This window comes from Sinocyclocheilus rhinocerous, unplaced genomic scaffold (assembly GCF_001515625.1).
Source record: "Sinocyclocheilus rhinocerous isolate Xijiao unplaced genomic scaffold, SAMN03320098_v1.1 scaffold689, whole genome shotgun sequence".
Classification (NCBI taxonomy): Eukaryota; Metazoa; Chordata; class Actinopteri; order Cypriniformes; family Cyprinidae; genus Sinocyclocheilus; species Sinocyclocheilus rhinocerous.
The window spans coordinates 972,804-987,443 of NW_015652129.1; the positions used below are offsets into that span (position 1 = coordinate 972,804).

Here is a 14,640-nt window from a genome sequence, read left to right on the forward strand (position 1 = left end):
TAAATTAGGATTTAATATTTGACTAATATGCACTAATATTAGGTATAGCTTATTCTTTTAAGATCCAGATATTTGCATATGTACAGTAATAATAAATCTAGATAATAAATAATCACAGGGCACAAATGCTTCAGATGCATAAATTGACAAATTGTTTAATAGCAACTAAAATGCATAATGCATAAATGTATTATTTTTGATTTAGGAAAACAATAAGATTTTATTACAATAAAGTGATAGAAAAACAGGAAAAGTGTCAGTATTAAATCTGTCTCGCCATATATTCCAGTGTACAATACTTCAGCCATTAGCACTTCAGATCATCGCCTGAAAAACAATAGGTTAATCATTTTTTTTTATCAAGCAATCAAAGCAAACATATCTATTTATATCATAATATTACATTCATATCCGTTCTTTATACATAATTTTAATATGTTGATTTGGTGCTCAAGAAAAAATTTAAATTATTACCGATGATGAAAACCATTTTGATATTTTTCAGGATTCTTTTATGAATATAAAGTTCAAAAGAACATTTGAAATAGTTATTTTAAACATGTAAATGTCTTTAAATTCAGATTTATGAGTTCAATTATAAAAAAAATACTAATGGAGTTTTAGATAAAAATTTATTGTACTTACAGTAGTGTTTATGCACATGGGGAGGTGTAGTCAATCACAGACAATTCACCTGGAGGAATAAAAACACAACCTAGTTTTTTTATGCACTACATTGTTTAGCTTGTCTCAATAAAATGAAAATGCATTACGGTAAAATTAAATACAGGCTCGTAAAGCATAATTACGCAATGCTTATATCATGATGTCACTAAGATTTATAAAAAAAAAAAAAAACATTAAAATGGAAATTGTTTTTCAGATTTTTGTTATGATTTATTTTTTCTATTATTATGTTATTATTTATTATATTTTGCTGGGTTTATAATAAAAACCCTATATTGTATTTCAGAGTGCACAGTGATGAATAAACACGTACTGATCTTGTAGTAGTCATATACGGTCACTACAGCTGGTTTCAGGTTCTGCACCGGTACTTCCTGCATGAGCTTCAGGCTGATGGACTTCTCCTGATTCTTTTTCAACTGGAATGGAAGAGAAAGTTATTATTACATTATGATTATAGAGAGATTTATGTTCTATGGGGTATTGACATACAGTATAAAAATGTGTTAAAGGAATAGTTCACCCCAAAATGAGAATTTGTTGAAAATGTACATGTAGTTTATTTCTTCATAGGAACAGTTTTGGAGAAATGTAGCATTACATCACTTACCAATGGATCCTCTGCAGTGAATGGGTGCCGTCAGAATGAGAGTCCAAACAGCTGAGAAAGACATCACAATAATCCACACAACTCCAGTTCATCAATTAATGTCTTGTGAAGTAAAAAGTTTGTTTGTAGTAAACAAATTCATCATTAAGATGTTTTTAATTGTTGCATCCAGCTTCAATACAAGTCCTCTATTCATAATATTGTTTCCTGTAGTGAAAAAGCTGTCTCATCTGAATCAGGAGAGAAATATGCACAGATCAAGAACTGTTTACAAGTAATAACAGTTCTGTCATGACAACTCTCGGAGGGATTGGCATGGTAATGTACATGACAATGTTAATGTATTTGGTCTTGGCGGAATAGATCTGCTACGCTGCTGCTGCGGCAGAGCAAGTACCGAGACTTTCTACTGCCAAAACATCCACAACATTCTGCTATGAGCATGTAAGAAATATTGCTGCTGCAAATATAACATACATGAAATAACCCCCATATAGCGTACATGAATCACCTCATAGCAGATCTATACAGGTGGAGCTGGGGAAGGTGGAGGGTTTCTGAAGCAAGCTGCAACTGCAAGCACTAATCATATATTTGAATGATGAGCAGTGAGCTCATTGGCTACCAAAATGCAACTTTTCACTTCACAAAACTTTAACTGATGGACTGGAGTTGTTGTGGATTATTGTGATGTTTTTATCAGACATTCTGACAGCACCCATTTACTGCAGAGGATCCACTGGTGAGCAAGTAATGTAGTGATACATTTCTCCAAATCTGTTCTGATGAAGAAACAAACTCATCTACATCTTGGTTGGCCTGAGAGTGAGTACAATTTCAGCCAGTTTTCATATTTGGGTGAACTATTCGTTTCAGTAAACAGGGTCAGTTTATCCCTTTTATTGTCAAAATATTAGTGATCTATCCCAAAAAGGGTTCAAACCCCTCAAGGTATTTGAATAAAACATTTACACTATCCAAATAGAAAATGACATGATCCTCATCCAGATCCAGACGTTTGATTGTGGGGTCTTCCCTCAGCTGTGGAGACAGAGGAGTGAGTGAGAACGAATCAAACCCTGGCTACACAACTTGATATTAAAAGAGGACCAGAGCCCTTCAAGTGTCACTCACAGCCTGCAGAGACGTCTCATCTGGCTTAAACCCCGACAGCAGCCTGACGTTAATGATCACCATGTTGGTCTCCGCTCGTGTGCCGCTATACCTGTCATGTAATCGTTCCAACAATCACAAACAGGGTTCACAACCACACCTTGTTCTGTATGTAGTCTGGCAGACAGCAAAGAGTCTATTAGGCCATAAAGTAGGTTGAATCTTTATTCATTCTTTCTTTATAGCATCAAATGGATATGTTAAGTTACTAATTAATTTAGCAATATATTTGCAGTGGAATTTATTACAGCTGTCTGCAAGACTTCTGTACATAATTTTTATAGATATTATCATTCAAAGTTTTTGTTGTTGTTGTTGTTTAAAGAAGTCTCTTATTCTTACCAATAATTTAATCAAAAATACAGCAAAATAATGATTACTACAATTTAAAATAACTGTTTTATATTTGAATATTTTTAAAATGTAATTTATTCCTGTGATGGCAAGGCTGATTTTTCAGCAGTAATTACTCCAGTCTTTAGTATCACTGGATTCTTCAGTAATATGCTGATTCGAAGCTCAAGAAACACTCCTTATGTGCTTAATATTATTGTGGAAACTGTGATACTTTTTTCAGGAATTTTTGATTAACATGAATACAAATTAATACAAAAGAACAGCATTTATTTGAAATATGAATATTTTACATTTATATTTATATTGTCTTTACCGTCACTTTTGAGCAATGCATCCCTTTAAATAATGACAGCGTGCATAGTAATTACTTAAATAAGAATGCTAAAATAATGATGTAACATTAAATTTGTTTCACAAATTCACATGTTGAAAGTATAATACATATAAGGGACAGTAGTTGTTGTTTTTTTTCTAACAGCAATGTGGCTCACCTTACAGTAGTGGTTAGTGTAAAAGCTGGGTTCTTTGTGTTGCTGCAAACCCCAGGATTTGATTTGATTTTGAAGGCCAAAGAGTCTGGAGGAGGTGGGATATTGTAGTGCAAGGCAAACTGAGAGACAAAAAAACACAGAATGATGTCAAAGACGAGGTGATTTACATCACTTTTATAGTCATCAGTATCCTTATGTAATTCCAAATCCTTATGACTTCCTTCTGTGATCCATTGAAGAAAGTAAGTCATACAGGTTTGGAATGATATACAGGTGAGTAAATGATGAAAACTTTCATTTCTAGATGAACTATTCCTTGGATTTCTCAATATGTGCATCAAAAGAGGTGCACAGACCTGCACAAACACACAGCCTTTGCCTTCTGCCCTCAGCTTGTATGTGCCAGTAGCTTCCTGCAGCTGTTTCTCCTGGTAAAGCAGCCGGTTGTTCCGGTTCACAGTGAACTGGTTCCTCTGGCCTAAGGGGGAGGTCACGGTTACGGTAATGGATCCTTCTGGATTGTAGGTGGCAGCACTGTACTTAGCGAGGGCCTGGAGTGCTACAACAGTATCCTGTTCACAGAGAGAGAGGGACGACACCACTTACAGTCAATAATGATAAAACACATTATAAAGACAGAAAGGGGTCTAAAAAAAGCTGCATGAGATAAATAACACCTGTGTAGAGGAGAAGCCTCCATACGCGTTCTGCTTCTTGGTTAACCAGTGCACTATGCCAGCAGAGTAGTTCAGTCCAAATCCAGGGAGTGTGGGTCCCGAGAGCAGCGCCAGCAACACATAGGCACTCATCTCTACCTCCACAGAGCCCCATGGTTGCGCATTATTATCCAGAGTCCAGTATCGTCCAACACCTAAAATAATCAGGGCAAGGAAACTGGAACATCGAAGGCTGGTGGTTGTGTTTATTATTAAAAGCAATGGGATAATCTAGCTCAGGGGTTTTCAAACCAGGGTCCAAAGAAATTAGTATTGGGAGTACACAGAAAAATGTTAAGAAGAAAATTATAATATATATTTTTTATTATTTTGATTTGTTCCCGGGTCAATATCACCAAAGAGTGCCTTTCAACCCTCACAATACTCACAAATTTTGGTTTCAATTTCCCATTCACTTCATGTCATATCATTTAGCAATATTAACTACAAATGAATGCTGTCCACCCTGTCATGTATCATGTATGTGTCATGAGTCTAAGTGGCCGACAGGGTGGACATTTTGAGCTTCAGTTAGCATATTAGCTTACAACAAACTGTGATTAGCTAAATATTTAGTCTGGTTGTTGAAGAGAATTTGGTATATTTAAACATAAATATTTTGAAAATACTGTATTCGAATCACTTCTGGCATATTTTATGCCGACAGGGTGGACATAAGCAAAGTAAGCAAACTCATATGAAGAAAATTTGTCAATCGAAAAGTCACCAACTTACTCACCTCAGCCATTGAAATTCCCGCCACTGAAGAGAAAAAAAATCTGTTGTCCTGTTGTCACTAAAGGGGATGGCCTTTTCTTAAAGGGGCGGATTCCCCAATACGACAGGGTGGACAACCATTCAAGGGACATGGACAAACTCTTCTTTTTTTATTAAATAAAAATATAGTTTTTATTACCAAATGATCAATACACTCAAATTGAGTAATCTCTTATTAAGCAAAATATTAATAGGAGATTTTTTTTTTTTAATTGTATGATTTGACAATATTCTACTATCATTCAAATTTAATGAGCAGTGCATGGGACATAGCAAAAAAGCAACATCCTCTTACACAAAACTAAAAAAAAATCTAGAAAATGTATCTAAACAACCAAGTAATGATTTTGTTATGAATATAAAAACTTAGCCTAATATAACAGCACCAAGTTATCATGGCAAATGAGTTATTTATGTACAGGACACCAAAAGGCACCATACAGTGATATTGACCTCCCCTGTTTTAGTTAAATTGTGGCCACAATATAACTAAATTAAAACAAGGGAACTAGTTAGTACAATGTGGCCATGATTTAACTAAAACAAGGGATGAATTAATAAGATGTGGGAATAAATTAATAAAATGTGGCCACAAATGAAGTTGTGGGAACAAATTCTTAATTTACGATATCTGTTTTTTCTTCAGCATGTCATGCACGGCATATAAAATATATACTGTAGAAGCCTTTCTATTTTTATTTTTTATTTTTTTTGGAACCATATACTTTGCACATCCTTATAAGTTTTTTAGTATCTTTAATTGTCTTCTTTAATCTAAAGCTGAATGGTACCTTCTCTCTTGGCCTGCTGGTCCAGGTTGGAGAGGAGGCTCCGTCTCATCTGTTCATCTGCAGCAAGAGTGAATGTGTAGGACAGCAAAGCAGTCGCATAAGTGTTGGCGATGTTATTGGAAGATTCCTTCAGACATTTAAGGCTTTTCGACACCATGGGATCCTTACAAAGCACACAAGAGACTTAATGAGTGTCTGCTTCCTTCATTAGTCACATTATCTGTATTGAGTTATCTGTGACTAGAGTCCATCTCTTTGGAGCCATAAAGAGGGTTTTACTCACAGTTTTCGGGACGCCTAACTCCAGCAGCGCTGCGGTGATGTATGCAGAGAGAGTGACTTCATCGCTGACGCCACCCTGTGAGAGGAAAAGCATCATCAAAGATACTTCCCACCCTCAGCATTTCAATCTCCTCAATGTGTTGCCATCTAACAGATATTTTCAGATTGTGAAATCCAGAACCACCAGACTAAGGAGCCGTTTTCCTCTCCATAAATGACTCTGATCCATTACCTCTCCCTGCAATCATCTCCTCATCCCACTCCACACTATTTCTATTTTCTAAAACTGTTTGCTATATATTTCTCTATTTAAATGTAACTCAAAGCATTACTTTTTCCTAAGAGTTGTGGTAAGAGTTTAGAAATGTAATTTTACAGTGTGCCCTGTTTTGCAGATGACATTAGAACGTCAAAAAATGTTCTCCTAATTGTTGACTTACTTAACATATGTAAAAATTTGTCTCTTTTTCAGTTTTTAAACAATACATATTATTACATTGTTTATATAGTCTCTTTTAATAATGAGCATCACTAAAACATGCTAAATTTATGCTTAAACTTAAAGTTTAAATTATTTTGCCAATGAGATAGTCTATCTGAAGCAGTGAAATCTATGGACATTCTTCACCTGCCTCCCAAGACACACACACAGTCTTGTTGTATAAAACACGGTTATACAATAAGCCCTCCTGCACACTGCAAAGAAAAGCCCTGCAGATACCAATGTTCAGTTCACGTGAGCCATAGGCGGATATCCGGGGGGGAGGGTGGACAGGACCCTCCTGAGGGTTGTCCCCCCTAAAAATATGATTAAAAACCACGCTATTAATTGTGTAATATAATAATTAAAATAAATAATTATGTAAGTAGGAAAACAACACAAACGCAAACGGGGCAAATGTGCGGTTTAGAAACATTTTGATTCTCCCCCTCCCTTGTCTCACAGTGCTTTGGTCCAAACGCCTGCTTTCTCTTTCACATCACCTATACACTCACAAGTCCAGTGAGAGAGAACAAAGTCAATATTTGTGGAGCTCCAAGGCTGTCAAGGCTATTTTATTCACTTAAACATCGGATGAAGTGATTATTTTCTCTTTAATACAGATGATGCCAATGTATTTTTCGATGAGTCCGCTATGTAAGCAATAAAAACGTTACCTGCTTGACGGAAAGGGTTGCCAGGTTTTCACAACAAAACCTTCCCAATTGCTACTCAAAACTAGCCCAAACTAACCGCATTTCGAGGGGGTCCCCCAGTAAAAATCGTGTTCCAGGGGGTAAAAATACACGTTATTGGGGTTGCTTCAACCCGCGGCAATAGTGATAAAGTAGCCCAATTCCCGGGAAAACTACAGATTTGGCAACACTGTGACGGGCAGCAATGTCTATAACGGACACAACCGCTGTCGCGGCGCGACCACAACAGCTTGAAGTTGTCTAATTTGCACTAAAAGTAGTAAGAATTTCCTCTGTGTATACATATCCTTACAAGTACAATTTTAGTTGTATTATTCGTGTCCCCTTCAAAAATTGCTCTTGAGAAATTGTATGTTTATTGTCCCCCCCCAACTGTTAAATTAAATTTACGCCCCTGATGTGAGCTGTCAACACCTATCAAATTAAAGGAGTCATATGATGCTATTTAAATTTTTCCTTTCTCGTTGGAGTGTTACAAGCTCTTGGTGCATAAAGAAGATCTGTAAATCGACGCGTTTCAGAAAGGCGGGGCATAGAGGAGAAACAATAATGTACAGTATGTGGAAAATAATGTGTTTTTTTAACCTTAAACCGCATAAACACATTTCATTACACCAAATACACAAAATAATGTTCTTTTTAGCAGCATCATATGACCCCTTGATAGAAAGGGGTATGTTATTAGCTGACCAGAATATTTCAGCTGAAAGAGAACAGCTGATTTGCTTGGTTTGAGCTGGTTTAGCTGGCCTCCCATTCTGGTCAATCTGGTCTTCCATCCTAAAAGCCAGCCACAATACCGGTCAAAAGTTTGAAAAATTAAGATTTTTAATGTTTTTGCTCACCAATGTTGCACTTATTTAATCAACAATACAGTAAAAAATTTTTAAATATTATTACATTTTAAAATAACTGTTTTCATCAAAAGAGGCTTTTAAAAACACTTTAATTATTCCAAACTTTTGACCAGCAGTGTAGACTACAGTAAACCAGCTGGGACTTTAGGCTAGTTTAAAATTGTTTTTTTTCCCAACAGCAAATAAAGGACCTGAGCATGGCTCTCCTGTTCTCACCATCATTCCAATATGGTAGAGTGTCCCAACAGAGGCGAAGCAGCCGTTGTCCTGTTGCTGTTGACCCAGCCATTCCTTTGCCTGATCGATGTTAGTCTGATCTATAAATGTATAATTCCTTGCCCCACTAAAACTCTTCATCACAAATGCAGTTAGCCTGAGGAAACAATAGAAATTGCTGTCAAATACCCATAATTTGGTAACTCTGCCTCAATAGTTTTCAGGATGTTTCCTTGTGCAAAGTTCATGTGGACTAGGTTTTCCCTATTCCAGAAACACCTTCTTAACAGAAGGCCGTTAAATCCACATACAGGAAGACAGAATCCACACAGTAAGACAACTAAGTTGAGTAACTAAATGCTTTCATTGTCTCTGTACCAGACTCACCAGGTGTTACCAGAAGGATCATTCCTCCCAAAAGCGCTGTAGGATCCATCATCATGCTTGTATGTCAGCTCTCTCTGATAGCCTGCAACACAAGAAAGAAAAAAGTCTGATATGCTTGATTATATCAACTGGACCTTTTGTTTTTTTTAATTAATTTAAGTTCGATATTTCTCTCATTAAGTTTTGATTCACCACTGAGTTGATTCATCTGTCAAATCCAGCTAATGGAAAATACAAGAGGAGCTCTGATGAGCTAGCTTGAAAAAAAAAAGTTAAAAAAAATAACTAATTGTCTGTAAATTGATATTGTTAAAATATCGCTATTTTTATTTATTAAAAGAAAAACAAGACTGCAAACATTAATTTTATAATCAGAATTTTTTGATTTCCTTTCAAGCAAAATATTTAAACATTTGTATTAAAAAAATTATTTACTGCATCTTCTATTTTATAACAGTTTTCCTCACCACTCTCCAGGAAGGTTATGGCTCTGTCTTTTATCTGAGGAGTGAGTTGCCTGCTGCTCTCCAGGTATTGAAGGATGTAGATATTGGGGGCAAAAAGCAGCATGTTCTGCTCTCCACAACCATACGGCATAGCCAACAGATCACCAATGTTCCTCAGAGCACGACCCATCAGATCACCTACGGACCAAACAGCCAAATAACCCTCAGTATAATTTAAAAAACAACCCAGAACAACCAAATGAGAGCAGTTCTATTGATTACATAGTGTTTAACATTTTAATACTTATATTATACAGTAATCAATGTACATTATGTACATTTGTCAACATATATTTTACAGTAGGCTCACCCAGAACAGTGATAAAGCTTTTTGCAGAATCCTTGACAAACACTTTGGGTAGAGTGAGAGAAACAGATGTGTCCTGTGGACGGTCTAATGGAATAGAAAAAAAAAACATCAGGTTCAAAACATGTGGTCATGCTGTACTTTACTACAGACAATCATTTTCTCCAATCTTGTGAAAACGACACAGGATTTAAAAGCTGAAATTGGAAGCTTTTTTGTTAAAGCTTTTTTGAAAGTATTTTAACATTTATCCAGTGTAATACCTTGCATCATTGACTTCCACTGTAAGTGCATTAACGTAAACAGGATTTTTGCTTATTTTTACAAACAGGTGGTCAAAATTTTTATCTGTGGTATGTAGTAACTGACAGCATGTTACAGATGTCAACTTCTATTAAAGCTGGAATATTCTTTTTCTACTTTTAATTGACAGCACAACACACTATAATGCCACTAACCTGCTAAGCAGATGAGCTCATTCTGAGTGATTGACTGTTTAGTTCCTTCCGCCTGAGAAAAAAAAATGGTTAATAACAGTTTCAATTGTTAGATAGATAGATAGATAGATAGATAGATAGATACTTGATATAGTATTAAATTTACAATAAACATTTAACTATTAACTATCTTAACTATTTTTAAGACCCTAAACAATACCCAAATAGCTTTTATCTAAAGGAGTGTTGTTGTTTTTTCCTTTAGAACAATGTTTCAACACAGTATGACCAGGAATGTGTATTAAGAAAGTAATCATGGTTTCTGAAAGCTCACATACAGTAAAGGCACGCACCTGCACCAGAACGCTGTGCATCACAGTATCAACTCTGCCTTTGTCTGGCAAAGTTACCACTTCATTTCCACACAGTTCTCGGCTCTGGACCGCCTCAGCACGCACTGTAATGTTCACCTTTCCTGTAAAACACACACACACCAGTGACTGTGGATTTAAGTCACAGAAGAAACAAAGTACCCTGGGCCTGGGGCCTGCAATAATAAACAAATCTGTGACTGTCAAGGCAAGACATGTTAAAAGGAAAGTCCACCCAAAAAAATTAAATTCTCTCATCATTTACTCACCTTCATATCATTTCAAACCTGTATGTCTTTCTTTGTTCTGCGGATAAGATATCTTGAACAAAGTCGTTAACCAAACAGTTTTAGTTCCCATCGACTTCCATTATGTGTTTGATAACCATAACCAACATTCTTCAAAATATATTTTGTACCAGCAGAAAAAATCATTTCTTTTTGGATGAACTATCCCTTTAAGACATTCATATTATAAGTGTAATACCATGTTCTGGTAGAAACGTGAAATAAACTCTTCAGTTTGGGAAAGTAAATTGAAATAAAAATGAAATTTCTATTAGTTTTTGCTCATACAGAAGTCAAAGTATCTGGCTTACCCAGGACAGAGGGTGAAACAATCCACTGGAAGGTTTGGCTCTCTTCAGAGCAAACACACTGAGTGTAAGTGCAGCCTTTGCACGGCTGAGCTGTGAACTGCGCTGAGTTTACCAGCGTGACCTTCACCTTTATTAAAAGAAATTAATTTTTACAGTGTCAGCCTACAGAAAACGCTTTTGCTACAAAACCGCTCCAGGAAAAACAAGTAAACACATTAAGGGGGCTTACCATGATACATTTGGGGAGGTAGTTGAATACAGTGGCTTTGAGAGTGAACGTCTCCTCACGGATAACAGAGTAAGGGAGGGCAAGGCTCACAAAGAAGGGCTTGAAAGCAGTGAGATTAGTCTTGGGGGCCACTCCAAACCCGACAGGGGATGTGCAGAAGGCCCCTGCTGCCCATTTAGTGATGGTGTCTGGGACAATCTTTGCAAAATCCACAGATCCTGATCTCCTGGTGAAAACAAGAATATATAGTGTTTTTGTATAATTAAAAATAATTGTACAGTATATATACAGTAATGCCATGGTGCAGATTCATACCCCACAGGTATAAGATCCCATATCCAGGTTTCTGGAAAGAATTCGCGGATCTCCTCAGCAGGATTTCTCACACCTGGAGAATCTACCCTTACGCAAAGAAAATATATTTCCTAATATATGAATGATCAAAATATATTAAATGACATAACGGTATATTATAAATTATGCAGAATAATACATTGTGTAAATATATTACAATGTATTGAATAATAGATAAGCAATTGCCGCTTTCATATACTGAAAAATATGTGACAATATATTTACTTATATATCACAATATATGTAATTTTATATTCAGTAATACACTTTATAATATATAGATGTACATGTAATAAGATATGGTATACTGCATGTGTAAAAATATATTGAACATATATTTACTCATGCCGTATATACACATATATATGGAAATATATATTTCATATATATGTTTCATATTTTAAAATCTAGCTAGTTTACAATAGCATAACCACACCTGCTCATACTAAACACTTAGTTCACTGTGCTGAAAAGTGCACAACCATAATTTTTTAAATAAAGTAACATAATTTAATGGTGTTTGGCCAATTGTCATCCTAACCAGTCTCTCTACTCTTCTGCACAATGGTAACCTCACAAACTTACACATACCAGAAACCCTTTTACATTTCAAAATAATTAACAACAACATTAAACACTAACAGATCTCCCCCTATATTAATATTGAGAAATACACATGACACTTAATTTAAAAAAATTTACTCTCTTAACAGTCAGAAGCAAAGCACGCTGGGAACTAGAAATCTGCTTTAATTCATTAGGAGAATGTGTTTATATATGTGTGTACATACATTGACATTTTTATGGGAACATCTACAGTATGTGCAATATAAACTTAATAAAGGATCAAACATCATGAATATTAGATTTATCTTTGTCTTCATTTCTAAATATATTTGTATGTATCAATATATAGCCATATACTGTCAATACAGATATTGATGTGTATTGAAAAATATAAGCACTAGTTTCCAATATATGGAAATGTATTATTTAACATATCTCATTATATTTTACAGTATATTCCCATGTATTTTTATTCCATAAGGGTACCGGCGGCGCTCAGATAAATGGTATTTCCAAATCCTTAAAAAACAAGTTACTTACATCGCATCACCTTGTCATTATCACAAACTATAGGTGCTTTCACGTCAGAGTTGGTAGCGATTTTGATTCCAACTGCCTAGGAAAAAGCAAGTGTTATGTTACTGTGTGTACAATGGATAGTGTACAGTAAGAATCAGATGACACTGAAAGACCTCTGAAATACAAAATGGGAGATTTTGTGTATCTTACTCTAAAGATGTTGTAGACATCATTTTTGTCGGCGTAGTAAGGGTAATAGAAGCGGGAGCGCTTGCGCCTTGCAGGTTCAGCAAGTGGGACTATCACCTCCCAGGGAGGACGGCAGGGGTTAGGCTCTCTCTCCTCAATGTTGTATGGGTAACCTGACAAACTCTGGACTGGTAACATTCCAAAGACCTGTATAATAATAACAGATATTGATCCGTAGGACTGACACTGAAGTCTCCTAATAATTAATCAAAAATCATAATTAAACATGTTAAAAATTGTATAAAAATCTAGTGTATAACATCTAGTAAATCTAGTTGTATTCATATATGTTTTATGTGGTTCTGAAAAAACATGTACACCATTTTTAATTTAATGATTCAAAAAATGTTATCCACCAAGTAAAAAGTAAAAACCTTTTTTCATACACCTAATGAACTTTGTTTTTAAAAATTCTTTCAAAATATTAATAGGCAGTGAAGCAGTTTTGTTAATATATTTTTTCATTAAAACATTGTTTTATTATATATATTATATATATAATATTTTTTTAAATAACATTTTAATGTTGTGATGTAACCACCTTGAAAAAAGTAATATCATATTTTTCACTACACCATATGATTTTTAAAAAAATATTAATGAGCAGTGAAGCAGTTGTTAAAAATATTTTTGAAACATTAAAATATTGTTAAAATATTGAAAAAATAAATATATTTTTAATGTCATGTGGTGTAACCACCAAGTAAAAAGTCATAATATATTTCCACACATCACATAATTTTCTACACAAATTATATTGGTGTACCTGTAAATATCTAAATAGGTCTTGATTTACAAGACTAAACTTGCCTTTTAAAGTTTGGAAGCTTTCCATATTGCTATCATTTATAATTGTGCAAAGTGAGGTACTTGTTAAAACCTATGATCCGTCGTCCCTCGTTTAAAGTCTGGGTCATGTGCCAGCCAATTCAAGATCTGAATTTGCTTCTCCAAACGAATCTCCTTTATTACTGTAAACAAGATTTTCAAACTAAATTGAATTATCGGATTAAGACAATGGTTCTGCATTCGGAAGTTAGATTTTTTTTTAACCTATTAAAGCCTGAAATGGCATCCCTTTGATCTCACTTTCTATTTCCTTCCATTTTGTTTCCACCTCTAAATCACACCAATATACCAGTGGTCTTCACTGTGTGGCATAGTAGTAATCTTTGAGACTGGGGAGGGTCATACCTCCTTTACTTGTATCCATTTGAAAAGTTTTTATATCTAATTCTTGGTTCCCTTCCGAGGGAACATCGAACTGAGTCCTCTAGCGGTCGCTATGGGAAATGCCATCAGCGTTTTTTCTTCTTCTTTACCACGGCAAGCACTAGTAAGGCGTTTAAGTGTGTGGATCCGTGTCCTCGTTATTTGACACCTGATGACACACACGATTTTTGTCTTTTGTTTGGGCGAAGAGCACGTGCACAATGTCCTCGAGGGGACAATCTGCGTGCATTGTGAGCATTTTCCGATGAAAAAGCTCCGCTCTCATTTGTCTCATTTTTCGAGGAAAGAGGGGCAGCCATCAGTTCAGGACCCACCGCTGCTGAGGCACAGAGGAAAATGAACTCGTGGGGATCGCAGGTGGACCTGGCTGAGGAGTTGAAAAAGGGTATTTCCCTTTCGCGCTTATCGATCACGAACGAGAGTGAGCTGCTGGATGACGATGCTATTTCTCTTACATCGTCTGATCCAGTGGCTAGTGCTCTGCTGGCTCCAAGCCAGGAAGAGCAGGAGATGTCAGATGAGGACGAAGAAGTTGAGACTGAGTCCTCTCATTCCTCCTGCCCTGCGTACGGTGAGTTGCTTGAGGTTATGGAACGCGCCATGGCGAGGCTTGACTTGCCGTGGAAGCAGGCCAAGAAAGTGGCGCCTCGAGGCTGCCTCGATGAGCGTTATCTTTGTGACCATAGCCCTCCAGCTCAAGTGAGCCTTCCATTTCTTGAGTTGATCCAG

General features: G+C 35.9%; 1 protein-coding gene across 1 annotated transcript in view; it reads right to left on the bottom strand.

The window, feature by feature from the left end:
- Window positions 1-229: 229 nt before the first annotated feature.
- Window positions 230-14,640, bottom strand: part of LOC107713423 (alpha-2-macroglobulin-like protein 1) — a 29,179-nt gene continuing 14,768 nt past the window's right edge. Inside the window, exons 17-37 of the mRNA XM_016518908.1 lie at window positions 12,640-12,825; window positions 12,451-12,526; window positions 11,305-11,377; window positions 10,990-11,215; window positions 10,761-10,887; window positions 10,145-10,266; window positions 9,813-9,864; window positions 9,358-9,441; window positions 9,009-9,185; window positions 8,542-8,623; window positions 8,155-8,311; window positions 5,886-5,960; window positions 5,603-5,765; window positions 3,996-4,189; window positions 3,675-3,890; window positions 3,319-3,437; window positions 2,432-2,522; window positions 2,270-2,338; window positions 1,001-1,106; window positions 646-694; window positions 230-327 (exon numbers count right to left, since the gene is read on the bottom strand). Coding sequence (XP_016374394.1) covers window positions 654-694; window positions 1,001-1,106; window positions 2,270-2,338; window positions 2,432-2,522; window positions 3,319-3,437; window positions 3,675-3,890; window positions 3,996-4,189; window positions 5,603-5,765; window positions 5,886-5,960; window positions 8,155-8,311; window positions 8,542-8,623; window positions 9,009-9,185; window positions 9,358-9,441; window positions 9,813-9,864; window positions 10,145-10,266; window positions 10,761-10,887; window positions 10,990-11,215; window positions 11,305-11,377; window positions 12,451-12,526; window positions 12,640-12,825 — 2,436 coding nt within the window. The 3' untranslated portion in view covers window positions 230-327; window positions 646-653. The remainder of the gene's footprint in view (window positions 328-645; window positions 695-1,000; window positions 1,107-2,269; window positions 2,339-2,431; window positions 2,523-3,318; window positions 3,438-3,674; window positions 3,891-3,995; window positions 4,190-5,602; window positions 5,766-5,885; window positions 5,961-8,154; window positions 8,312-8,541; window positions 8,624-9,008; window positions 9,186-9,357; window positions 9,442-9,812; window positions 9,865-10,144; window positions 10,267-10,760; window positions 10,888-10,989; window positions 11,216-11,304; window positions 11,378-12,450; window positions 12,527-12,639; window positions 12,826-14,640) is intronic.